The following is a 22,980-nucleotide window of genomic DNA, read 5'->3' as shown; positions in this document are numbered from 1 at the left end:
TGGCACATTCTGCCCAACAAACCACCTATTTTTACTTTTTTGTTATTTCATAAATGATAACCACAGCAAACACTTGTTTGTTTGTAGTTTGTTTGCTTGTTCAGGTGTAAAAAAATATAACTAAAACACATGATCAGTTGTTTTTGTTAAATTTACTGATTCTCCCAACACAATTCATAACAGAAAATGAATATTTTTTAAAATCACACACATTCAAACATGTCTGCCAAACCTTTTTTTTTGTTTTGTTTTTGCTTGGGCAGGTTGTAGAAATACATCTTAAAAATGTGAACTACACACTCACATAGCTGAAGCTTGAATGCCAACAAAAACATTATATGAGGATGATGATGTTGACAGCATCAGGGATAACATCTGTCCTCTTTCTGTCACAAAATAATTCATAGCAGAACATGTTTTTTTGTTTATTACACTTTCATCTTATTTCAGTCAGTTGATTTTGGCAAGACAGTGAATTCGTTCACACTTGGGAGCAGCAGTTCATGGCACCAATATCACAAAGCTCTGAGTACCAATTGAATCGAGACATACCGAAATGTTCACATCTCAACAACGGAGTACTTTGCATGATCACATATCCTAAAATCACTTCTGTCCATCATGCTTTTAAAAGGGGGGTAAAAGAGTGAAAGAAAATAAAAAAATTGACTCAACAGACTGAAAAAAAAAAAAGGTTAAATTCAAGCATTTTGTGTCAAGTTCAAACTTTAACAGACATTTTGGCGGAAAATAAAAAGGAGCTTTCAGGAAAATTGTTTTTCTTTTATAATATCGCCTCGCTTGATCCCTTCTTTATGGTTTGCATGAGTATTTTACCATACAATCTGTGTCTTGGTTGTATAAAACTTTGAGGTAATAATATAAGACAGGGATGTGACTGTCCAAACAACCAGGGTGCGTTTAAGTTCATGTGCACGGGGCTGTGCCAACGTGGTGTAAAGTACCGAACAGAGAGGACAACTTTGAGAAGTACAAACTAGTCCTCTAACAACATCCAAAATATATATAGTATCTACAGAGCAAATGTAAAATGTACTTTTATGCTGTAAAAGCCGTGTCACACAGCCACACTGTATATTTTGTGCATTTTCCACATATGAAAGTTCGATGTCGTAATCCATGCGTGATATGTGGAATTCACGAGTGTTTCCTGCGTTTGTCATTCCTTGATGTGGGCAGATGTTCGTTGAGCATTTCGGCTGAATTTGGTTTTGAGCTGTTTGTAATTTTTGCAGTTTACGCTTATTATACGTAGTTTATACGCAATTATTACATAAACCTTACGCAATTGTGCGCAATTTTTGCAAATTTGTGGTTTCCCACGACCATTCCACAAATGTCTAATGGACTTTTCACGTACGTACCACCGATGAGTAAATTTAATATTGTGCATACGGCTCTCATAGCACATTAAAAATTACATAATTCACACACGAATTTGGCTTTTACGTTGATTTATGTGTTCTTGAGTGGTTTATTCGTACTTCTGTGGTTTCAACGTGGTTCATTCATGATACACCTTAGTGAAAATTTTACGTGAAAGACCACAGCTTTTCTCACTTTTTCCATGTATATCCATGTATGACCAAATTTTCATCCGTGCAATATACTCATTGGACTCACCAATATGATGTGTAACAGAATCTGTTCGTTTGGCCCACACAGGTTTAAGACCCACAAAACTTTGTGAATGATTTGATCTGTGTTCATGGAAAGATCCGCCCCAGCAGAGACAACTCACACACACACACACACACACACCCACACACACACACACACACACACACACAGACAGAGCCTGGGTTCAAACGGAGTCACATTAGGGGTCATATGAGAGGAGGTAGAAGAGGCACATGTCCTCATGTGAAAGTCTGCATTTTCATGAAAGCCCTGCCCATTTGGAGTGAGACAAAGATCCCCAGAGGTAAGAGCAAGATGGACAAGTGCTGCAGTATAAATATATGCGTGGAAACAATCAAACACTGTGTTTCCCTGAAAGCGTCTTTGGTGTGTTTCCGGCCAAACTTTACAGAGATAAATGTGGAAAAAAAGGTGACCCTAAAGAGGCTTTTCAATCGCTGAAACCACAGTCTGTGCTCATGACATTCACTTTGTTCTTCACTGAAATCTTTGTGAGCTCTTATCGCTCCAAATCAGATCTCCGTCTGTCTCTCTTAGGAGCCCAGCGGGGCTTACTGTCCTGGAGCGTAGGGCCAGCTGATGGAACTCCCTGATAACTGCATGTCTCGGATCAGCGTCTCGATTGGGGTTTTGCCAACCAGCCTCATAAAGAAGAGCTGGGAGATGAGGCTAGCCGGCACTGCACGCAGAGCTGGGAGGCGCAGCAGCAGGCGGCCGAAGCGCTGAGGCTGGCTGGGATACTGCAACCGCTCGTACTCTGTCAGCGCCACCTGGGCCTTCTCCTGCAGGGACTCTACGTGGGCCGGATCTGTCAGGCCGCATGCGTCTGCAAGGCAAAGAAAACACACCATGATGAGACACATATTTACTAAATTTAACAAACATGACCGAAACATCAATGATTCTGCAATATCTCTAACCTCCTCTAACTTAGGGGTCTGCAATCTGAGGCTCTGGAGCCACATGCCTCTCTTTTGTCCCTCCACTGTGGTTTGACTGTCAAGGAAAATGCTACTGCTTTAAAAAAAATCTTAGGTTTGTTGTTTGGGTTAATTTTATTAGTTAAGTTTTGTCATTTGTGTTTGCATGTCAGGGAACTGAGCATACTGATGATAAAAGTTTACTTTCAGGGTGGTGCATTTTTTGTTATTTATACCATTTTTAGTTTATGTTTACATGTATATATATTTTTTATTTGATTCTACACCAATGCCATGGTATTTATAATTGATAGTAAAAGGAGAAAAAGGCTACAGTACACCAAAGAAATATTCATAGAAAAATGTCATGTTTGACTTATAAGTAAATCTGCTGGAGCAGGAGAATCCTAATTAACACAGGATGTATTTTATTTTGAAAGGAACTTGAATATGCTTCTGTGAAGAGTAAAAGAAGTTAAAGTTGTTATACATAACAAATAACACTTTGTTATAATTCAAGAACTCTAAATATTTTTAAAAGCTATATTTTAGAAATATTAGTGTATTTTCTAAATGGCGAAGTGGGACGTGGCAATTTTCTTTTACCGCCACATCCCACTTTTTTTTTAGCATTAAAGGCTGTAGACCGCTGTCCTAACTCATGTGAAAAGGCTTTACTAATAAAAGAGGCCAAACCTAAAAAAGATAACAAAAAACACTCTTTTATACTAGACATTGAGTGGTGAAGATGTTAATTTAAAGTCGTTCATTTGATAAATGATTGCCCCAAACTGCTCTGGCTGAGGTCAGAGGTCAAATCCCATACTCACCAATCCTCAAAACAAATTTCAGCTGAAAATATTACAATCATTTTTCTTCAATTCTGCAGACTCACCAGGAGAGAAGAGTGCGATGGCCTTAAGACAGCTGTACTCAGCCGAGTCCACCTGCAGCCTGTTCAGCTTGTCCACCTGGTCCTGGAAGACTCTGACCTGGTCCATGAAGGACACCACGCGCTCGGCTGACATGGGAGAAGAGTGAAAGCCAGCCGCCGCCAGCAGAGGAGCCATGTGCAGAGGCAGAGCGGACTGAGCCGCGTTCAGGATGAACAGCTCACTCCAGCTGAGTCTGAGCAGCGCCACCTATGGGGCGAAGGAGCAATGAGAACTGGGTCACTGAAGCTGCATTCTCATGTAAACTGTACAGCAGGTATTTTCTGACAAATGATTTTACATTTACAATAATCAGTCAATTTTCAACAATCATGGGTTCTGAGAATTGATGAAAATGATCTTCCTGGATGGTTTAGTCACTGAATTGATGTGCTTGAACCTGAACTCTGTTCATCCTCTGCTTTAGAGTTTCTAATTTTGAACTAAAACAAAACCCTTTCTGCTTATTTAAGTACCTACCTGTTCTGACACTGGGAGTTCTGGGAAGTATGGGATGTTTCTGGCCCACTCTATGGTACTGAAGAGGAGGCGGGCAGCCAGCTCGCAGATGCTGTCGATGCCCATGACGGAGGTGCCGCTTGCAGACGCCTGCATCTGTGCTTGAGCATACGGGGCCCCGTAGCGGCTGCTGGGGTACGGCTCAGCCCGGAGCAGCTGAGAGATGAGCTCCGACACCTGCTGCCCGTTGAAGTAGTCCGCCCCCATGTGGCTTGGGCCGGTGCCTCCAACTCCCCCGGATAGTGAGTTTGGACTGATTCCTGAGTGAGACGGAGGGATGCGACCCCGCTGGACCGCTGAGGGAAACACAGCAGAGTCACCGAAATGCTCTCCATTCATAAAGATGGATGTGATTTGATTTTGATTGATTTCTTTGATGTCCAATAGATTCAGAATCTATTTTAAATGCTTCTAGTGAAAAATTAAATAATAATTTACATAATAATTTAAACTCCAAGAGAACAATCTGCTGTATCAAATGTTTGGATATTTTTTCTTCTTGGTTTTGTCTCCATGTTAGACTTCTATTTTTTCAACTTATTTAAACTGTTTAACTGTTTTAAATTGTCAGCATCATTTTAGACCTTATAGAACAAGCAATTTTCTTTAATTTTATACATTTTATACAAACAGAACTTTTCCAAGAATAATGTCACACAAAACTCTCCACAAGTTTTTCTGCACTTAACTCTAGTTTAATACAAGGGGTAAAAACAAAAACTTAGTGAGAATATATGGATTCACATAAAACCGAAGTTATTAAAAAATAAAATTTCTAGCTCAACATAAGGCTCTTTTCACATTATTTATTGATATAATTCTGAAAATACCTTTAAATAACATTTAAAAATGTATCTGTGGCTGTCGAAACAATCATAATACATTTTAAAACATACATGTTTTTTTTTTTAAATAAACAGTCATTTCAAAGCAAAAAAATCTATTCAAATATGTAAATATCAAATGTTCCTTAATTTAAAAAACAATAAAACTCCTCATGCTTTACTTTCTTTGAATCGTGTAACCTTATAATAAAGCACCAAAGATAACAATGAATGTATGGTTAATACACACATTTTCAATTTGCTGCCTCAAACTGGTTAGAGCAGACGGGGTCAGAGGTCACAGTGACAATTCCAGGTGTATGTGGAAACAGTACAACCTGCGTCACAGCTTCGGTCAGCAGAGTTCATTAATAACCCGGCCTAACGTGGCTCCTGGCTCACTGCCACTCCACTACACACTATGTATGGCAGAGCGCCCGGTGTTCATCTGACATAAGCTGGAACTTATGTAACATCTGAAAAACAACTGCTTTTAATGAGAGACCACCTTTGCAAACTGTTAAAGCCCAACATGCTAAGCTGAATGTCATCAGAGGAAATCTAAGATGCAGTTTTGCTCTCTGGAAAGGTTGCATAGTTCAACACAATGCAATGTTAGATCCATATTTACTTTTTTCTCAGTATTTTGATTCATACTTTCTTATTTCCTTTTTTTAAAATTGCTTTAAAATAAATCTGCAAACTATGTTTAGGTTTGAGTATATTTTCGTTTTCGTTCCTGTTTTCGTAACTGAACAAAAATTGTTGTAAATATTAAGAAAATTTTCCCAATCAAATGTTTCAAGGATATTGCGTTATAGAGAAATGTTCAGTGATGGGATTCTATTAGCAGGGTTAACTTCTTCATTAAGCCTGACCTTTAGTTCCTTGGTTATAGATGATGCAGCGCTGACGCCACTTCTGCCTTTGATTGTACCTGTTCTTCAGTCTATTCACAGACATTTCCTTTGAGACCGTTGGTCTGCACGGGCTCTCGTACCTTCTTTGCGCATCCCAACGCGAAAACACTTCTTCAGACGACAGTACTGGCACTGGTTGCGGTGGTGCTGGTCGATTTGACAATCTCTGTTTGATCTGTTGAGAGAAAACCATGCAAAATAAAACAATATTTTTTAGGTGATGCTCCTTTTAAAACAGAAAGTTTATGCTCATGTGTGTATGAATGTCATCCCTGCCCCCCTTCTCTGCCCAGTGAGAGCAGCGTGATGGCTGAAAAACCCGTGACCTTTGTAAATCATCACCGTTACACACCCTTGTGATGCTTTTTACAGCAGGTTGAGTTCTGCCAGCGTTTCAGGGAACGGCTTTTAGCCCCCCACCCCCCAAAAACCATACATATTCATATGTTTCATTCAAAGGTGATGCATCATTATGTGGAAGAAACAACTTCAGCACAGAGAGGAGTCAGACGGCAGAGGGGCGAGCTGCAGCATTATGTTCCCGCAGTGAGGAATAATGGGAATGTTGACCTTCTGAGGCAATCCATCCTCACATGACAAACCTTCAGGCCTTCATTTCTGCCGTCTCTTTCTCTCCTCTGTTCTGTTCTTCTTTTTTTTCTCCTTTTTTTTCCTTTAGACTTAAACAAGGCTGGAAGGCATCATTACCGAGTGAGAAATGATCTGCTGTCTCCATTCAAAATCTGGTTTTGGTGTGAAACAACTTGTTGTTACAGAAACTCTTTACGTTTTATTTAATGACGCACTCCAATCATCTTTTAATCTATTGTAAAAAGCTTCCCTGTGGAATTGTATTTATGATTATGCCGTTTTTAGTAAAAAAACTGTGTAGTTCTCTAGCACGTAGTTTATGCTGAGCGGCAGTAGTTCATTAGAAATTCACCTCTGAGTTGGTAGCAGAACTGTTGCCGGGGAGTAAGCCCTCTCCCGCTATCTTACAGCCCAAACAGAATATAATCGGTGCAACAACAACTGTGTATAACATCGGAGCCGTATCCAATCAGCTCAGTCGAGGAAAACGAAGATGTAAATGGATCTATTTGTCTGAATGTGAATGGATCAGGATGGTGCATGGAGTAACCTTAAAAGCTTTTTCCAATGGCATTTTTTCGTCTGCTCCTGATTCACAATGAAAGACTCAGAAAAGCCCATTTTAATCCAAACGTTCTTTATATATGTCGAAAAATGCCACAAGAACACATTAAAAACACCAAAAACTTGATTTTCCTGTTTTTTTTTAATAAAACAGAGCAGTGAAGCTGCAGTCAGGTAAAGGACAGTTTTCTGCTTCTGTTTACTGTAATCATTGTGTTGACACTCCAAATGTTGTGATGTGTGTCAGGATGCATTTCTAATAATAATTTGAAATTGGCAAACTGACAAAAAGAGTGATGCTTTGTGGATATCTCATACCTGCAGGAGTAGCTGAGGTTTCTCCGGATACTCCTCTTAAAGAAGCTCTTGCAGCCCTCACAGGTGAACACACCGTAGTGCTTCCCGCTGGATTTGTCCCCACACACCACGCAGTCCACCACGCAGCCCTTGTCCTCATCCGCGACGTCCACGTCGCTGCTCCCCGCCTGAGGTGACCCATCCTCTTCCTCCCTTCTCAGGTAAGCCTTCTCCCCCAGTCCATTAGTGTCCCCGTTGGGGTTACCCCATCCCCCGCTCACCATGGCCATATTCTCCGAGACACACGGCCCTGTGGGTGGATCATACACAGACCTGCCCCGTCCCACCGGCTTCACGCGCTCCTCAAAATCAAAAGAAGTGAATCCAGACTCAAAGTGTTTGACGGCGAGTTTTCAACCAAAGCAGTTTTTTTAGTCAAACTCTAAAGAAGTGGAGGAAAACTTTGTCACTGGTTGACCTTTCACCTCTTTGCTGTCTGGCTGGGTTGACCCGAAGGTCCTTCCCCGAGTGTTTTCCCTTCTCTTCTTTAATCCTGCTGCTCTCTCTGTTCTTGTTTCGCCCCTCTGTTCTCTGCCCTGACCTCTGATCAATGGTTCCCGAGCTCTGAGAAAACTTCAGTGGTTCAGAGTTCAGGCCAGAGGAAAAGGGTGCAGCCCTGCTCCTTTATACAGGAAACAATAAATTACACTTTGATTCCTCCTGCTCCTTTTTTTCTTCTTCCACCCTTTCACTTTCTTTCTTAGTCTAACCAGATGAAAGGGGAAAAAAAGCCTCACCTATCCCTCAGCATGGTGCGCAGACATAAACCATCGCTCTTCAGATGGAAAAAGGCGCCGTTCGCCTCTCTTTCCAGCTGCTACTTTTTCCCAGAAGGGCAGGCGGGTGAAAGGAAAATAAAACACAGCCCTCCTTCAGGCAGGGTTAAACTGCCCTGCCCTCTCCTCCAACTTTTAAACTAGTCCAACCAGTTCCTGTCGTGCTGAGGTGCTATCTGTTGATCTGACACAGTTCTGGTCCGGACTCACTTGCAGTGAAGAGGGAAAAAAAAAAGAAACTGCTTTCACCTCAGAAGGCTCTCAAACAAGCGAGTCTTTTAAAAAAACAAAACAACATTAGCTGCTTATGTTTGTAGAAAATATTTTGGCGTTTCAATACCTGCAACCTTTTTTAAATGAAAGAAGATCTGCAGTGACAAAGTTTTCCAGAGATGTCCTCCTCTTCCTGCGTAAGATAAAGGTCTTGTGGTCCCTCCAACTCGTTCAAAGCCACTGAGGTCAGGGGATCAAATGTCACAGAGGAAAACAAGCCGAAAACTAAAGCAGGGTTGGGAAATCTCCTTCGCCACGGTCGCCTCTCCTCTTTCAAAGCGTCATAAAGTCGTTCCACTCTTCTTCATGTCTTGTTTTGTCGGAACCTGTCCACCAAGCAGTCACATCCAGAGGCCAGAAGCTCCCTACATTCCCTGTCAGGGAGTCGGGCTCCACTGTTTTACTCTGCTCCTCGTCCTTTTTCTCTCCTCCTTTTTCCTCTTGTTCCTTTGCTGGCCTGGGCAGGAATAAATTAGGCAAACAAGCACAGAAAAAAAAACAGTCACAGAGCTTGTAGTGAAAGCCAGACGCTGCTGCAGAGATCAGCCCACAGATCGCCTCCTCTTTCTCTGCTTCGCTCCCTCCTTTAGGGAGAGTGAGCGTGCGTCTGTGGGCTGAGGGATTTGACACTGCTATTCAAGCCCTGCTGTTGCCATGGCGCTGGATGCCTTATAAGGCCAGTGGAGTCAAAGAGCACAGAGTGGGCTGCAGCCACATGCAAACAAACACACACACATGCACGCAGCAGAAAGAATGCCGGCCAGCCTGACTGGCTGCCTGTTTCTCCTCTGACCCCCGGGCCAGCCTGGGAGCATGGGGGAGTTAACCTCAACTCTGCTGTAAGACAAAGAGGAAGGAGCAAGAGAGGAGGGGGGGTGCACGACACTCACACGCATGTTCTCCACTCCGCTCTAATCCAGAAGACCTCCTCTTACTGTTGACCCAATAATAACAGGGAGCGCCTGTTGTTGTGGAGCAACTTGTCAAAGGTTATATGATACGCTGCTGACTCCCTTTCACACCTGCTGGACACACTCACAGGTCTGCGTGAAGGATGCCACTGAAGACGACATGCCGTTTTCAGAAAGCTCTATACAACCTAACCAAAGAGAGTTCTTTATAGTTGCTGAACTTTAGAGGAATATATCAATTTTGAATGAAACTTTTTTTTCCAAACATTTCCTGAACTCCAAAAGAGGAATTTTCACACAAAAGTTTAAAAACTGAAAGTTCTTTAAAGACCCACTCCAATGAAAATCTGGCTTTTGGCATTTTTAACATATACGTATGGCATTTTTCTGATAAAGGACATTTGGGCTTAAAATTGTGTTTTTGAGTATTTATTTATTCAAATCGTTGTGAATCAGCAGCAGATGGAAAAAATGATGTTGGGAAAAGTTTGCAGCTATGACATGGGTCCACTCCACACGACGCATCCACTTGTAGATGACTAGATCCATGTACGTCTTCATTTTCCTCGTCTGAGCTGGCATGTGGCTCAAAACTGTGCAGCTGGATATCTCCAATTCTGCTCGCCATTTTGTTGCACCAGTAATGTTTGGTTGGGGGTGTAAAGGGCTGTAAGCTAGCAGGAGAGCATGTAAACAGATGGATGATAGGAAATGGCGTTGGGCTTATTCCACGGCAACAGTTCTGCCCCCAACTCAGCGATGAATTTCTAATGAACTACTTCCGCTCTGGAGAAACTAAATGCCATGAGTACATGTTAAAAACACCACTAAAGACACTTATTTGTCCAAACCTAACTTTTTTATGTTGATTTAGTGGTGACCTAACAAAGTATTTTAAAATACATTTGTCTGAGTAATCCAAGTTTAATTTCCTGCATGAGTCACCAAGCCATCGTCTTGGCAGTCCGCAGAGCTCCTTTGGAATTCCTGGCCTGCATTTGCTGCCATACCAACAGCTTTGTCATGTGAAGGTCTCCATGAAAAGAGGAGGACAAAGTAAACAGTTCAAGCCTCCAACCAAGTTTTCTAATAACAGCCTCCAAATGCAGAAAGAAAAGCCTCCCATAGTATTCGCTTCCCAACATGCCTGCTATTAAGAGCCTCTGTGCACCAGAACATGTCTGCTCCTCACATGTTTTTCCAGGAATTCCCCTGATATGACAAAGCATTTTGTTCCAACAGTCTTCAGAAAACCTTGTGTTTTTCTTAGGCGATGTTCAAAAGCCAAAGAGGGACACTGATCTACAGAGAAGTAGAAGATTTAAGCTAGTTTTTTGTTTTTGTTTTTTTTAAAGCCTTGTAATGTGAGCATTTGGTAACTTCAGGCTATTTCCGTCTCAGCGGGGCTCTTTGTGCATGGGTGGGCCTTTTGTTTGGTTAAGAGGTTATCAGAGACCACTCCAAGTTGCTGTAAGTTGAATTAGCGCTTTCTTGTAAACTGCAGTTTGCACACGAGTTATAAGAGCTCTGACCTCTGAGCCACTCTGATTCTGACTGAGGATTCAGTTGGAAACATAAAAAAAAGCAGAAAGTCTAAAGGTTTTTACACATTTGGGCTCTGACTTTTTAACACGATACTGCAAAAGCAGTAATGGAGACCCTTCCCGCTCCAGTTTACCTTGAAAACTCACTGCTGTAAATAAGCCAGCTGAACTTCTGCTCTAAGTTGCTGGCACCGGTTGCAGCTGCAAGTTTTCACTTGTCCTTTACATTATCTCAGGGGTTTAAAAAAACAACAGCAGTTTGCAAAACCTGGTTTTATTTATCCAGACTTTTAGTGCATCCTAGTTTTATTTTACTTTTATGTTTTGCCAAAAATCCAAATCCTTTTGAGTTTTTCCAAAAATACGATGCAGTTATTTGTTTCCAAAAGAAAAAGAAAAAAAACATTAGTTAAAAGTAAAAACCATTAAAAACTTTCAGTTTGGATATCACAATTATTTAGCCTGTAGCTACATATTTTTAACTCAAATTACAACAAGACAATCAAAAACAAAGCAATGATGTCAAACTGAAATAAAGCAGCATTTCCACAGACTGCATGCAGTGCATGGAGGGTTAAAGGCCGGGAGAGCGGCGGCTCAGGTGCTTGTTATCACAACCTCGTGACCAAGACTGAAACTGTAAAATGTGGCTTTACTGTAATTAGATCTGCTGAAGTTGGAAAAAAAAGGATTAAAGATTGTGAAATCCTAAAATCATTTGAATGCACTAGTGTAGCATTTGTAGACCAATAAATCAATGTAAAAACTCGACCATTGTGTCAATGACCTGGTGCTATTTCTTTTTACGTTTCCATGTTTAAAACCTCAAAATTTCTGACTACCTTGACTTTCCAAAGTTATAGTAAATATGGGTGAACAAAAGTCAACCTGGTAGAGAAAACACATGGACTGAATTGGTTTGTAAAGACAGCAGCAGGTGAAACGAAGGTCAGATCGCTGACTTTGTGTGTTTTTTTGCCTGGCTTGGTTTGTAGGTGAGAGTATGAGTTTGAATCACTGCAGGCGTCCTTGTGCATGAGTGCAGAACATGTGTTCCTTACATACCTGTGAGTCTATGTACGTTCATACGTGTGTGTCCTCTTTAAACTGCAGGTCAGGAATGTTGATCGCAGCATGAAGCTGACTGTCGTGACGTCTGTTCATTCTGGAGGCACTTCTGGGGTCCAGTGTCACTGCTGTGAAATGTTCTCCCCAATTCTACTAAAATATTATTTTAATTCACACATGGATATATTAACACAGATCTATTGTGTTTTTCTTCAATTATAAAGGAACAACAATGATCAAAAGTTGACTGTAAAGTTTAGAAAGTATGTCATGGTGACTGTTTTGTTATGTTAAAGTAGTTGACATTAATCTAATCTATCAAGTCTCTGACAGCAGCAGCATTACTTTGCATTAGTGAAGCAAAGTGTAAGTGGGTGTTCAGAAATTGCATGTTTCTGCAGGAGCAGCCGGCCTGAAAAACCTGCAGTGGCTCTGCTCTGTTGCGTTGTTCAGCTTAATGGAGCAACAAATTGAGTTAAAGGGAAGATTGAAGCCAAACTCAACATCAAAATATGCAAAATCATGTGGTCAGGAAACCGAGGGGGCTGTTTTCACCGTTCTGTTGTGAGTTTTTTTAATTGGAGGGCAAAAATGTGTAGGTGGGTTAGCTGTTGCGACATATCAACCTGCAGGAATGAGGAAAGTCAATTCTGTGATTATAAGTTAATGCTAGCAAAAACAGCAGATTTAAATGTATATGATTGAGACTAGTCAGGTTTTTTTACTTTTGTTACCAGAAGTTGGAAAGCAGTGCTATAAATCTGCACGCTACTCTGTTTCTCTTCACCTTAAGTTCCACTCTGATCATTTTTTGATCTATTGTAAAAGCGACAACCCAGTTGCCATTTTTAGCTAAAACAAAAAATAAAAATAAAAACTGTCATTTTCTAGGACATAGTTTTTGCAGAGTGGTAGGGGTTCTTCAGAAATTTGCCTCTGAGTTCTGGGTAGGACTGTTGGCACCAAGCAACCCCGCCCCCCTTCTCATCACCTTTAACTGAGCGATCTTTCAAAGCACTTTCCAGCTATCTCTTACAACCCCTCACATTCCCAACCTAACATTGGGGGTGTCCGCAAAATGCCGAGCAACATTGGAGCCATACAGATATGATCCAGATGCCAGCTCAGACGAGGAAAACAAAGACACACATGAATCTGTTCGTCTTCAAGTGGATCCATCAGAATGAAGCGGAGCAGGGAGGTTATTGCACATTCAGTTTTCCATCTGCTCTTGATTCACAAATTCAATAAAGAAATACTCAGAAAAGTCGTTTTACACTTACTTTTCCATCATCAGAAAAATGCCACAAGAGCATGTTAAAAACACCAAAAACACAGTTTTCCTCTGATTGGTCTTTAATGTGGTATCTGTAAGAATGTTGGGTGGTATTAAATAATGTGTTTTGTTGTGCAGCTGGACAGAAATAATTAGCTCTCAGGTTGAAGTCTTTATCATTTGAAAGTATTCAGTTTTTCCTGCCTCAGCTTATTGCTGGTTTTTGAGCTTTTAGAATATGCTCTGCTGTTGAACCCAAGGACTAAATTTTCATCACAGCAACGTATTTGAACAGAAGATTAGCCTTTTATCAGGAAAGTCGGGGGCGTCTGAAACGGCCGTAAAACCTGCTTTTGGCAAAACAAAAACAGACATTCCAGGCCACTTGACTTACATTACCATCATTCTTGTCTTTTTCTTCCCTTTTACTCCGACATTTTTGTTATTTTAGAAATGTTAGCATCACAGCAGATTTTTTCTGTCCCACTTTCTTCGCCAACTGATTTTCAGAAGTGCAGTGGCCGTCGGTGTATTTGCACATCTCAGATGATATTTAAAATACTCAGAAATGCTCTGTTGCTTAAATTAAACTGCTGCCGGTGCTGGCTTTTTATAGCAGCATGTTTGATAAACATGACCAATCAAACCTGCAGGAAGTCTACCGCCAGCAGGATTTCATGTTGATCTTGTACACAGGAGTTTGACCTCCGCTTGAGCAGGTTCAGATGAACTCGGTTGCAGCTGAAGAGTGTGGCACTGCATTAGTTAAAAGCAGAGGAATTTGAAAACCGAAGTTAACCTTTCACTCGGAGGAGTAACTCTGGGTGAACAAGCAGGAGCCTGTGACTCTGTGCTCTTTCTTCATTAGCCCTAGTGCCCTTTGGCCCAAAAGCCAGAAGAAAAATCATCGTCCCTCTCTCCCCCTGCCCCTCATAACATGCTGCCCTCCTTGGGCCTTTGACCTCCAGCGCATGAAAGAGCAATCTAAAATAAACAAGGCAGTGAAACCAGCCAAGAAAAACATCTGCTGGGGTGGCTCCACAACTACACAAGGTGTCCAATCAATACTTGCCCTTCTCTTCTCCCAGGACCTGCTGGAGATGGTGGGAAACTTCCCATTTGCTGTGTTTTGTTGTCATTCTAATCAGATCTCCTGCTCTTGCTGTTTGTTGAACATTCAATTCAGCTGTTTACTGTAGCAGCAGTGAAGCCTCTCTTTGTGTGACTGCTGTAGAGATAAGTATCCAAACATGATTGATTAAGAATTACTGGTTTCTGCTGTGTTTTTGGTGTGAGCTTGATAACAAGCTCAGTTTGAAATGAATATGACAAAAGTGTGACCGGGTCTAGCTTTTATTTTCTCATGTTTTTAAAACTAGTTTTGCACTTTTGAGCCACAATACAATTTAAGATCCCTTGATCCCGTTGAAAATCACTTGACCTTCAGTTTTAACTTGAAATTCTTACTTTTGTCTGTTTTCTGGTCACAGACATCAGATAAAGTTTTCTTCATACAGATGAAATCCTGGAGTTCTGTTTCCATTTGGCTTAAGCATTCATTTGTACTCCATAGATGCCATTTAACCCGCGTTTAGCTTTAAGAAACGATGATACTTGTTTGTGAAATGGACTGCTCTGATCTGCTTCGCATTCCTTTTGGCTGGCAATGCAGTCGTAAACTTTTGACTTTATCTTTTTGGTTAAAACATTTTAGATAAATGTTCATCAATTCCCCACATAATTCTTTCCCCCCACTGGTCCAAAAACACAAATGCCGGCCTGACTGCTGTGGTAAACAGACTGGAGTGTGAGAGTTGGATGCAAGCTGCAAGGCATCAGTCCTGCCCTGACCCTGAACAAAGGGAAGCGAGACATTGATGAATGGATGTTCCGAAAGGCTCTTTTTTTTCTAAAGTGTTGAAGATGTTAGTGGGTTTCAGCTCTTAGAATGCCGTGTTTGACTGATCGGGAGAGGGTCTATGTAAAAGTTCTAGAAGCATCTCCACACAGAGGGTTTGGTTTCATACAACAGTGGGTGTTAGACCTGCAAAACAAAACCTTTTTTCTTAAGTTTCATCCGTTCCCTTATAAAAATTTGCAGTCAGGGCTTGGTGTGTGACGTGGCAGATGCCTCTCTGCCCAGTCAGGAACAGACTGCACACAGTTAATCTCTGGTTTCATGGAGCTGCCAGGAGGCTTGCCATGATTGCCCTTCACTGCTGGTGTCAGGAACACGTGCACTGGAACCTGAACGTGTGGAGGAACATTGTGTTCAGGACTGAGTCCAGATTCTGCCAAAAGTAGTTGGATCATGAGGTGGACATGTGGAGAAGATCACTGATACAGTCACATCTCTTGGTGGAGGGTGTGTGCTGGTATGGCCCAGCATTTCCTTCACTGGAAAAACAAAGTGTGTCTTCATCAGATGCATTGAGGCTTTGAGATGTGATTTTGCAACGAGTGGCAACTCCGTATGGAGCCAAACCTTAGAGACGACAATGCTCACCCCCTCAGAGCTGCTTCAGCGGAGACTAGATTTTGGGATTGGAGATGAACAAAAAGACATCCCAGCAGTCCTGACCTCATTAAACACTAGGATCTGCAGGAGGATGCTGTTCCTCCCACAGTGACCAACCCAACCACATCCACGAACGGTTGAAGAATGTGACGCCATCCCACAGCAGTGTGTGGGATGATTCATCCACCCGTTGCTGGAGCGCCTGTTTGAAAGAATATGGAAATTACCATACACCACATAAAGATTCAGTGGCAGAATGAGCTTTTTGCCGTTGGCAAAAAAGATTTGGCAATTTTTCATGGGTGCTATCTCTATAGTTAGCTCTCCCACAAATGCATACTCCTCACAAACTTGGCAGTATATGAGAGGGCAACAACCTATCTTTCCAACAGTGCAAAAGTCTTTTGCCCAAAAGCATAAAAAAAGGGAATTATTCTAAAAAACACACACATTTCCTTCATTATGCAATGTGAATGTTTAAATGTCAAAGTTCAAACAGCAAAACCCCTAAAATTCCTGGTAAAGCACCAAAAAATAAGTAATTTTTCTCAGAATATTACAGATCTCCTCTTTAGCCTTGTGATCATAGCTGGCACATCTATGTGGTAGTTATTTTTCAGATTACTAAAAAGTGATTAATGTAGCGACTGAACCTTTAATGTAATTTTATTGACCATTACAGAAAGTTCAGCTGATTTTAATATTCTGTCCCAGCTGAGTCTTTCTTACAAAGCTAATCTTCTCTTAGCACTTGATTTATGACGGCTTCATAGCATCAGTCACAACCCTTAAGTCCTCCCTGCTATATGCTTTGATGTATCTGCAGCTCCGCAGGGGTCAGCTCTGCCTCTATGCTTCCTCTTCATCGTGGAGTCCCCTCAAAGAATACACCTAAATGATTACACCTGTGACCTTCACCGTCTTCAGACATTCAGAGAACCATTTCAGGAAAATCCTCAGATCTGAGCAAACAAAACAGTTTACAACCAAAGAGCCGTGGGGTGGAGGAGACCGATGTGCTCCAACAGGCAATGCCTGAAAATAGTTTAGCTAAATGTTTTGCCCCAGGAGTAAAAAGATTATCGTTGACATGCTATGTTTAAGACAGATTGATAATATTTTGTTGAAAACCAAGGCTCGCTCTCTTTACAGTTTTAAAACTCCTGACAGTCTCCACCACTAAGTTGTCCAATGGATGTCCAACCTGTTACTCCCCATTTGTGGTCTCCGTTATACCACATATTGCCTGTGGGCCACCTAAGGTGCTTAGCATGACTGAAAATTAACTTAATCAGCTCACTGAGGACGACTCAAATGCTTTAACAGAATTAGGTCGAGGCCCCTCCTCCTGCAATCTTTTCCCCCTGAACACCTCATTGCTGTAATCTACTGCTCTCACGCTGAGCTGCTTTGACCTCATTAGATCTTGTGTGTCTGCAGCTTGTTGTAATCTCTTGTATCTTTATCTTACTGACTTCTGAGCAGCGGGGTGGCTGCCTTATGCCCAAACTGTGGACGGCACGGATTGCATCTGAGATGAAGATCAGGGTTTAGCAATTTAAATCAAAGTAATCGGAATACAAAAAGCATGTAAAGAGAACAGTTTTTGATCAATTTGATCCATTGTTTTTATGGCACATCATGGCACATCATGCGGTTCAGTAGGAATGATGAAATTAAATGAGTTCAAGGCAGGTGGATTTGCACAACAGACTTCAGAACCAGCCTGCAGGGTTGAAAGGGGTTGTTGTCCTCTCTTATTAATGGATTTTATCCTCTGTCCAGGGATTTTGTTGCATGTCATTTCACACTTCAACACTTCTATTCTCATTTATTCTTTCTTTACACTCAGACTAGGATAAAAAGTTAGAAAATCTCAGAACACTAAACACGTTTGCACTTCATTTCATTTAAGTGCACAGACCTGTATTTTGTTCCATGTTGTTGTGATGCTGACGTGCTCTAAGAGGCCGCCTGCCTCTGACACAGAGTCACCTGGGGTAACCTCACTCCCTGCTTCTCTGCTCCGGATGAAGTGAACAGCATTGATTAATGGAGAAACAAAAGGTACGCTCTGTGAGGGATTTTCAAGGTGACTCAGAACTGAATTGGACAAATGAGGCAACTGGTTATTTTACTGAAATAAAATCACAAAAGCCTTTAAAACAACATACACTCTACAAAATAAAAAATAATCTATTTTCTTAACTTCAACATCTCTGGGAACGTTGAAGAAAAAACACAGTGTAGAAAAAGACAGGAGACACACAAGAAACTTAATTATGTTGCGTTCATCTCAAGTCTTCAACTATTTTTGCTTTTAAAATAAAAACATTTATGAAACAATTTGCACCTGTGGTTATTCTTTTTGTTCTCCTTGGAAATTTCAAATGAGAAAACTTCAATGAAAATGTTCCACTGCAGGAGAAGTTTCAGTAAACTTTCTGACTCTGAACTTCATACCAGGAGTAACAGACATATCAGGAGGCCCACATGTTCAGATGTTTCTCCATTCTATAATTATCAAAACACACATTTTCTATTTATTCAACCAAGAAGTGATTGATTTATTTAATGTAAAAAATAGAAACTTTTACAATTCTCAACTTTAACAAACAGATGTTTTTTTTTAAATATTAAGTTGTGTTTCATGTACGAGTTGCATTTCATTTACGTTTGTCTTTAATTCTCCACTTATTTGATTTAATCACATGGTTAAATGGAAAAAAGTAAAAAACAAATATCTTTACGTTCTGCTAATGTTTGCAAATGTGTGAATTTTAAATAAAAAACTGTTTATTTTTGTATATTTTTGTGGGAGGCTCTGGAATTATTTACAGCATAAGCATAATAAAATTTGATTATGGTTAAAATCATTTTAATTTCAATAACTTTAACCTAATAACTAATCACAAATCCATAATGTTTTTTATAGAAATAAACTCCTCAACCTCAACTTTGATCTTCCATTAATCTGCTTTACTCCAAAATGTTCTTGTCCATGGATCTGTTGGGCAGCAGTGTGTAGGCCTAGTTATGTCAACACTGATACGTTATTTCACCAAATAATTTCCCTGCAAAGTGTTTGTTCTGGCTGACTTCAGAGCTTTGATGCCTCCCGTCTAGATTAGAATTTATAAATAGAGCTCTTTTTAGATGTTCATCAAGCTGATGAATTTTAGGCACTCTGCAACTTTTTCCGTCCACCGACACGCACGCATGCAATCCTGTAACAAGCATGGAAATCACCTTACATGGACTTACATGCAACAAGGTTTTACTCTTTATCCGTTGCTGTCTGTGGAGAGGTGGCCTGTTGGCCTGAGCTGTTTGCTCTCATTATCTGAGTGGGCGAGAGGACAAAGCGGATGTGGTCGGCCATTTGATTGAGGTCAAATCTCTTTCGTGCTTCTCCAAGCTGCCATTGCCCCTTCCACCTCCCTGACCTCGGCTTGAGCGGACTGTTGTCAGAAAACTGGGGGAGAGGTGTCAGCTGGGTGAGGCGGCGGAGCAGAGGATGGAGGGATGAAAAGAGGAGGAGTGAATGAGAAGGGGATATAGAGCGGTTGCGACAGGTGAGCTGATGGCTTCGAGGGAGAACGGTTGTAGGCTGTAATCTCTTGATACAGCTTACAGAAGGGCAACTTATTAAAATAATGGGATGGACGCAGAGAGTAAATGAGTTGACCCGAAACCCATAGGTCACCCCCCCGCCCGTCCTTCCAGTATGCCAGCTTGCTTGCATCCACCCCCACTCTGATTGACAGCTGCTGCCGTTGTCTAATAATGGTGTGGGTATTTTTCCCAGGAACTATAAAACTCAACCGTTCACCGAGTCCTTCACAGACTCTATCCTGTATGTGTGTGTGTGTGTGTGTGTGTGTGTGTGGGGGGGGGGGGGGTCTACAAACATGGAGACAAAATGGCAACAGACGGTTCCTCCATTCCATCCCATCATTTAGAGCATTGCCTCATCATTGGCTTCTATTAAAACTGCATTAAAAGTTAAAGTGCAGAAACAATTAGGAAACTATTTTTGTAGCTGTTTTTTTTAATACAAGTGCCTGTTTAGTCAAGGCTGCATAAACTACAACAATGATTAACATCAATGTGCAATGCAGAAAAGAATTGATTATGACTTGAATAAATCTGATGCCATGCTCATTGATATTGTGTGGGTGGTTCAGCACTACATATATAACCTCTTTATGGAAGTCATTTCATATTCTAGTCAGTCTTAACTGCCCAAACTGTATTATAGTTTTCCACAAAATGATGTCTTTACTTATGTACTAACTCTGAATTTGCAACTAAACTTTATTACACTTTTTACACTACAGCTAATGATGATATTTTTATTGTTTATTACCTATAAGTCTTAATTCTAAAGCACGTAGACCACATTATGTGATTTTAAAGATCGGGTGAGAGTTCATTTTAGTTTTTTTCAACAATGACAGTAACTACAACATATTTATTACACATAAACTTATGGCAAAATGTAACAAAAAATGTTAAAATCTTTAAAGAAAATCTTTTTTATAGATTTGGCACAAAATAACCTGTCAGTGCAAAACCTGTAATGCAGTATTTCAATAAGTTTAGAATTCCTTAAAGGTATGCTTTTAATGTCACAATCTGACTGTTTTATGAATAATTACACAGCTCCAGCTACAATAAAATTATAAAATTTAGTTAAAAATGCAAAAGTGACAGGTATAATGAGATATAACTATATTTAAAGCTCTCATTACTATTCATTTGATGCTTTTTAAATCACAAAAACGTATGTGCTTCTTAGGAATGATGCTTTTTTGTTGGACTAAAGACATTGAGTTGGATAATTAAATTAATGCGAAAACATCCTTCATCACCAAACAGGATAAGGCTACTTGTGATTTTGTTACAAATAAAAAAAACTTGGATTTTCTTTCAGCAGGAAATTCTGTCATTATTGTTTCATCTTTGATTCCACAGTCACCCAGAGGTTACAACACTCATGTCATCTACATGCCTTTGATGAACTCAGGAGCTTAACATGGATCTTGAAGAGTGGCAACATAAAGTGCAATGATAATTGTATCATGTGCTTTAATGGCAGCTATTACAACAATAGTGGTGCTATGGGAAGATCAGGAGAACAGACCCGCTGCGTTGACCTCTGCTCGGGAAAGGGCAAGCTCAGGCAACAGTCAGGGCGTCAGGGGTTCGCCACCTCGTCTGGCGCTCTGAACCCGCCATTCACCGCCTAACACAACAGCCAAGCATCGCTGTGACCCTGTGGGTGTGACACTAGACCTTTGCCTTAACCTCCTGACCGCCGGTCACAGCTGCAGATGACCGCTTTGAGAAGGTCAGGACGCAGGGTCGGCTGGAAGGGGGGAGCGCTGGATCATGAGGGAAGACTTCGGAGAAAATTGAGAGGGATATAATAGAGAGTATTGGCAGAAAAATTGATGAACGAGTGAGTGGTGAGGACTAAAAGATGGAGGGGAGAAAATAAGGTGAGGTAGATGGAGTTTTAAATGATGCGCTTATATCTATCAGCTGCCATGGTCATGCAGGAAAATGAGTTTTTATCCATTTTCTATCAATGCAACACAGGGATTTTTAAAATCTAATGTTTAAAGCATAATTTGAGATTGTTCCATCCTATAAATGGAATTCCCTTATGTTTTACCTTTCTATTTTTCATTTCCTCTCTTCGTTTTCATCTTTAAAAACAGATAAGTGAACCAATAACCTCTCACCTGGATGCTTCCAAACCCCCTTAGAGAAAAATGTTTTTTTGCTGTATGAAGATGAGTTGACCTTTAAGTTGAACTCTCAGTGGTGAAAGGCCGCCGACGAGCAACTATGAAAGTGGATACAAGATAAATGAGTTGCCGAACATTTTGTGCACATCAGCTATTGTTCCAGATCCCATCCCCCCTTTTTGTCGGATCTTTTTGCCGCTCCATTGCGGTCAGTTGAGGAACGGCTTTATGGAGATCGCTTTTATGGGAAAAAATTAGCATATGGCCCCGTTTCCAGCTCAGTCTGTCAACAAGTCTTTGTACAGCTCAGGGCTGTCTCTGCTAAAAAAGTCTTCTAATTTGTTGCGAGAAAGGGAAAACTAAGTTTTAATGCTATGGTGTAATGTGTTTTTCAAAATTTCTATTGTTATCCATTTTTAAAAACGAGTACATAGTGCACTGAAAAAATGCAGAATTTGTTGATAATTTAACCCTTGTGCTATCTTAGATGACCCCACCCTTACATTGACATGTTCTCACCACCATGACAAAGGTGGATAAAGGTGGAAAGATTTCATGTAATCCATGGACACCAGTGAAGATCACAAATCATTGAAGAAAAAAGGTTCAGAGCACTGTCTAGTGGGTCTAGATGACCCAACTCCCAATCATAAAGTGCCTAGGATAGCACAAGCAGTAGCGGTTTTAGGCACGGGCCATACGGGCGATCGCCCGGGGCGGAAAAATGACGGAGGGGCGGCGCCAGCGGCTCAGCTCTTGTAAAATACTTTATGCACCACTATTGGTTTACTTATATCACAGAGTTTGTAACAGCCTGAAACCTGGCGGCGCCCCCGCCCCGCAGCTGCGCTCCCTCCTGTCTTTGAGAAGTAGACGCAAATGTGTGTGAGAAGGAGAAGGGAGGGGGCGCGGGGTGAAGAAGGAGAAGGGAGGGGGCGCGGGGTGAAGGGTGCAGGCTGAGAGGTGAGCACGGAGCGCAAAACGCATGCGCAAACCTGGCTGGATCTTCTTCCAGGGGGGCAACGGTCGCGGGCCGCGGCTCAGTGCTTGATGAAAAAATAAAAATAAAAATTGCGCCGCCATGTAGCGAATTGGCGCCCCTGGGTGCAGCTGCACGCGCTCCTGCTGGAAATGTTTGACGAACGGGGGAGGGGGGGGGGGGGGCTGCGGGTATAAAAAGGTATAAAAAAATCATGCTTTTTTGGTTATTTTTGTGTGAAATGCACAAATAAAAAATGGGAAAACAAAAAAAATTCTTCACTTAAATGACAGTTGGTTTAGTCGGCAGACTTGATACCTATGTCAGGACATTTAGGCTAAATGCAAAAACATCTGAAATATGGAGAAAAAAGGTCAAAGCTGGTGCCCAATTTAGAAAGAAAAGAAGAAGAGGAGAAAAGAGACAAAGAAAAGGGTATTATCGCATAGCTAGATGCACGTTTTCTAAATTCGAATGCTACCTGCCCTCCAACAACAACAACGTTGCAGATGAAAAATCTCTTGTTTGGTCTATCATGACCAAAACTGAAGTTGGCCGAAATATTTCAAATAACGTCATTTTTAAGATAT

General features: G+C 41.1%; 1 protein-coding gene and 1 long non-coding RNA gene across 3 annotated transcripts; both read right to left on the bottom strand.

The window, feature by feature from the left end:
- Positions 1-133: 133 nt before the first annotated feature.
- LOC101171737 (nuclear receptor subfamily 2 group F member 6) lies at positions 134-8,972 on the bottom strand. 2 transcript variants are annotated; one of them, XM_020702418.2, is made up of 6 exons: positions 8,406-8,972; positions 7,251-8,274; positions 5,858-5,952; positions 3,995-4,329; positions 3,478-3,724; positions 134-2,488 (listed from the first exon to the last, which is right to left on the bottom strand). In XM_020702418.2, the coding sequence occupies exons 2-6, from the start codon at positions 7,517-7,519 to the stop codon at positions 2,214-2,216; spliced, it is 1,221 nt and encodes a 406-aa protein (XP_020558077.1). In that variant the 5' UTR covers positions 7,520-8,274; positions 8,406-8,972; the 3' UTR covers positions 134-2,213. The 2 variants fall into 2 exon arrangements, with proteins under 2 accessions (XP_020558077.1, XP_004067983.1); XM_004067935.4 differs by having other exon boundaries at positions 7,251-8,972.
- A 5,504-nt stretch (positions 8,973-14,476) lies between these two features.
- LOC110014947 lies at positions 14,477-21,875 on the bottom strand. The gene is made up of 5 exons (XR_002289976.1): positions 21,406-21,875; positions 18,920-18,998; positions 17,580-17,676; positions 15,644-15,857; positions 14,477-15,534 (listed from the first exon to the last, which is right to left on the bottom strand). It is a non-coding gene; the product is annotated as an uncharacterized LOC110014947 (long non-coding RNA).
- Positions 21,876-22,980: the final 1,105 nt, after the last annotated feature.

This window comes from Oryzias latipes, chromosome 4 (assembly GCF_002234675.1).
Source record: "Oryzias latipes chromosome 4, ASM223467v1".
Lineage (NCBI taxonomy): Eukaryota > Metazoa > Chordata > Actinopteri > Beloniformes > Adrianichthyidae > Oryzias > Oryzias latipes.
This window is presented reverse-complemented; position numbering and strand designations above follow the sequence as displayed.

Excerpts from the sequence above, each read along its gene's own strand:
- LOC101171737 (XM_004067935.4), bottom strand. The coding sequence starts at position 7,519 with ATGGCCATGGTGAGCGGGGGATGGGGTAACCCCAACGGGGACACTAAT. Across the intron at positions 5,953-7,250 it reads AACCTCAGCTACTCCTGCAG|ATCAAACAGAGATTGTCAAA; the intron begins GTATGAGATATC and ends TTCTCTCAACAG. Across the intron at positions 4,330-5,857 it reads CGTTGGGATGCGCAAAGAAG|CGGTCCAGCGGGGTCGCATC; the intron begins GTACGAGAGCCC and ends TGTTTCCCTCAG.